Here is a 3,207-nt window from a genome sequence, read left to right as displayed (position 1 = left end):
GCCAACAGATTGGCAGGAACATGGAAGTATACGTGGATGATATGCTCGTCAAGAGTAAGGAAGAGCTCACACATCTGGACGACCTGAAGGAGACGTTCGCCACCCTCAAGAGATACCAAATGAGGTTGAATCTTAGTAAGTGTGTTTTTGGGGTAGCTTCAGGAAAATTCTTGGGATTCATGGTGTCCCAAAGAGGAATAGAGGCAAACCCAGAGAAAGTACAAGCCATAATCAACATGGCATCGCCCAGGACCGTCAAGGAAGTCTAGAAGCTCACAGGGAGGATCGCAACTTTAAACAGGTTCGTCTCTAGAGCTACGGACAAGTGTCTACCCTTTTTCAAGACCTTGAAACAAGCTTTCGACTGGACCGATGAATGTGAAGCAGTGTTCCAAGAACTCAAACGTTACCTGAGTAATCCACCCTTCTTAAACCCGTCCAAAGAAGGGGAAGACCTATATTTATACCTTGCAGTATCAGCTTCAGCAGTGAGTGCGGCCTTGATTAGAGAAGAAGGCAAGAAACAGTAGCCTCGCGCAAGCTAAGGCAATACTTTCAGGCAAATCCCATCCTTGTGATGATGGACCAACCAATCAAGAAGTCGATGAACAAACCTGAGGCAGCTGGAAGAATGGTCCAGTGGGCGATTGAACTCAGTCAATTTGACATTGAATATTATCCCAGAACAGCAATCAAGGCGCAAGCGTTGGCAGACTTCATCACAGAGTTCACCTTTCCGGACGAAGACAGCCTCACCAATGAAGTCGAGCGATGGACGATACAGACTGATGGTTCGTCAGCCCAAATGAGGGGGGGAATAGGGGTCTTCATAACCACCCCCGACAGAGAAATGTTTAAGTACGGAGTTCAACTAAAATTTTCGGCTACCAACAACGAAGCTGAATATGAAGGGATACTGACGGGATTGAGGCTTGGAAAGGCACTTGGAGCTAAGAACCTGTTAGTCCAAAATGATTCGAAGCTAATGATCGGGCAGATCAAGGGGGAGTACGAAGCAAAAGAAGAGAGAATGCAGAAATACCTCAGGCTGACAAAGCATCTGAATCGAGAGTTCGATGCAATGGAATTCGTACAAATCCCAAGAAGTCAGAATATGGGGGCAGATGAAGTCTGGAAACTAGCATCGTCAGAAAAAAGGGAGATTACCATAGACTTAGCGATGGAAGTCCAGAAGTACCCCAGCATTGAAGAGGCCCCAACATTCACCATCCAGAGCGCAAATAGCTGGATGACACCAATAATGTCTTTCCTCCAGGACGGACACCTCCCTCAAAATACAAAAGAAGCTAAAAAGATTAAGAAGAGGGCAGCTAGGTTCATGATCCTCAATGACGCCTTGTACAAGAGAGGATTTTCCATGCCTTACCTGAAGTGTGTCGATGAAGAAGAAGTCAGATACATACTGGAAGAAATCCATGGAGGAGTTTGCGGCGACCACGCCAGCCCCAGATCCCTGGTAAACAAGGTAATACGAACAGGTTATTTCTGGCCTACTATGCAGGTGGACGCTGTTGAAATTGTCAAGAAGTGCGACAAGTGCCAACGATATAGGAATGTACAACGACTTCCAGCAGAAAGACTAACGACGATAGCATCCCTGTGGCCATTCGCGCAATGGGGAATCGACATCGTCAGTCCACTCCCCCAAGATAAAGGTCAGGTAAAATTCATACTAGTTGCTATTGATTACTTCACGAAATGGGTTGAAGCAGAGGCTCTAGCAACGATCACCGAGGCAAGAATTCGGAGCTTTGTGTGGAAGAACATAATCTGCAAGTTCGGGATTCCCTTGACGATTATATCAGATAATGGGAGGCAGTTCGACAGCCAAGACTTCAGAGACTTCTGTTCAAATCTTGGAATTAAGAACCAGTTCTCGTCCCTAGGGCACCCCCAGGCAAACGGACAGGCGGAGGTAACGAATCGAACGCTACTCAAGATTATCAAGGCCAAGCTGGACGATGCGAAGGGTGCCTGGCCAGAAGAATTACCAAATGTCCTGTGGGCTTACAGTATCACGGCGAGAACCCCAATAGGAGAAACCCCCTTCAAGCTTACCTATGGCACCGAAGCCTTAATCCTGGTCGAAGTAGGAGTAACGAGCGTCGGGCGAGAGACGTTCAACGAAGAATGCAATGACGATGAACTATGACTCAACCTGGACTGTTTGGACGAAGTAAGAGATAAAGCCTTCAGCAAGATGATGAAGTACCAGCTGAAGATGGCCGAATACTACAACAAGAGGGTTAAACTCAGACGACTGGACATAGGTGACCTCATCTTGCTCAAGATCACCACCGCAACTAAAGACCCTGCCCAAGGAAAGCTGGGTCCCATATGGGAAGGACCTTATTGAGTTGGTCACTACTCAAGATAAGGTAGTTACCACCTGGAAACCTTGGACGGATAGAGACTTCCTCGACCATGGAACATTGAGTATTTAAAAAAGTATCACCAATAGATGTAACAAACAAATATATTCATTCCTGAAATTAATGAAAGAATTATTCATCTAGTGTCTTTTTGTAAGTAGGTTTAGTTAGCCGTACGGCATATAATAGTTAAGTAACAAGATTCCGCCTTGACGGATGTAAGTTACTGAAGATCCCTCCAACGGGTGTAAGCCACAGAATGACTAAGTAACAAGATTCCGCCTTGACGGATTTAAGTTACTGGTGATCTCCCTAATGGGTGCAAGCCACAGAATGGCTAAGTAACAAGATTCTGCCTTGACGGATGTAAGTTACTGACGATCCCTCCAACGGGTGTAAGCCACAGAACGGCTAAGTAACAAGATTCCGTCTGGACGAGTGTAAGTTACTAATGAAGCCGAAAACATGACAAAATCCCTAGAAAGGGTGTAAATCAAAAAGTTAAGTGACAAGATTCCGCCTTGATGGATGTAAGTCACTGACGAAGCCATAAACGCAACAAACATCCCTTGAATGCATGGTTGTCAAAATCGCAATTTGGATCGTAGGATCGCACAATTTTACAATCCCACCTCACCAAAACGATTAGAATCGCACTAGGATCGTAAAAATGTTAGGATCGTACGTAGAATCGTGTAGGATCGTATAGGATCATAAGATCGTATGGGATTCTACCGATCCTACCAAAAACATAATTTTTTTTGTTTTTTTGTTTTTTTTGTTTTTTTTTTTTTTTGGATAAATTTTTTGCTTT

General features: G+C 44.8%; 1 protein-coding gene across 1 annotated transcript; it reads left to right on the top strand.

Annotated features, from left to right (window-relative positions):
* Window positions 1–580: 580 nt before the first annotated feature.
* LOC126704182 (uncharacterized) lies at window positions 581–2,173 on the top strand. The gene is made up of 2 exons (XM_050403207.1): window positions 581–1,676; window positions 1,734–2,173. Exons 1-2 carry the CDS (start codon window positions 581–583, stop codon window positions 2,171–2,173), a joined length of 1,536 nt encoding a protein of 511 aa, XP_050259164.1.
* The last annotated feature ends 1,034 nt before the right edge of the window (window positions 2,174–3,207 follow it).

The sequence above is a fragment of the Quercus robur genome, chromosome 10 (assembly GCF_932294415.1).
Source record: "Quercus robur chromosome 10, dhQueRobu3.1, whole genome shotgun sequence".
In the NCBI taxonomy this organism is placed as follows: domain Eukaryota; kingdom Viridiplantae; phylum Streptophyta; class Magnoliopsida; order Fagales; family Fagaceae; genus Quercus; species Quercus robur.
Note: the sequence above shows the minus strand (reverse complement) of the source record. Positions and strands in the feature narration are given on the sequence as shown.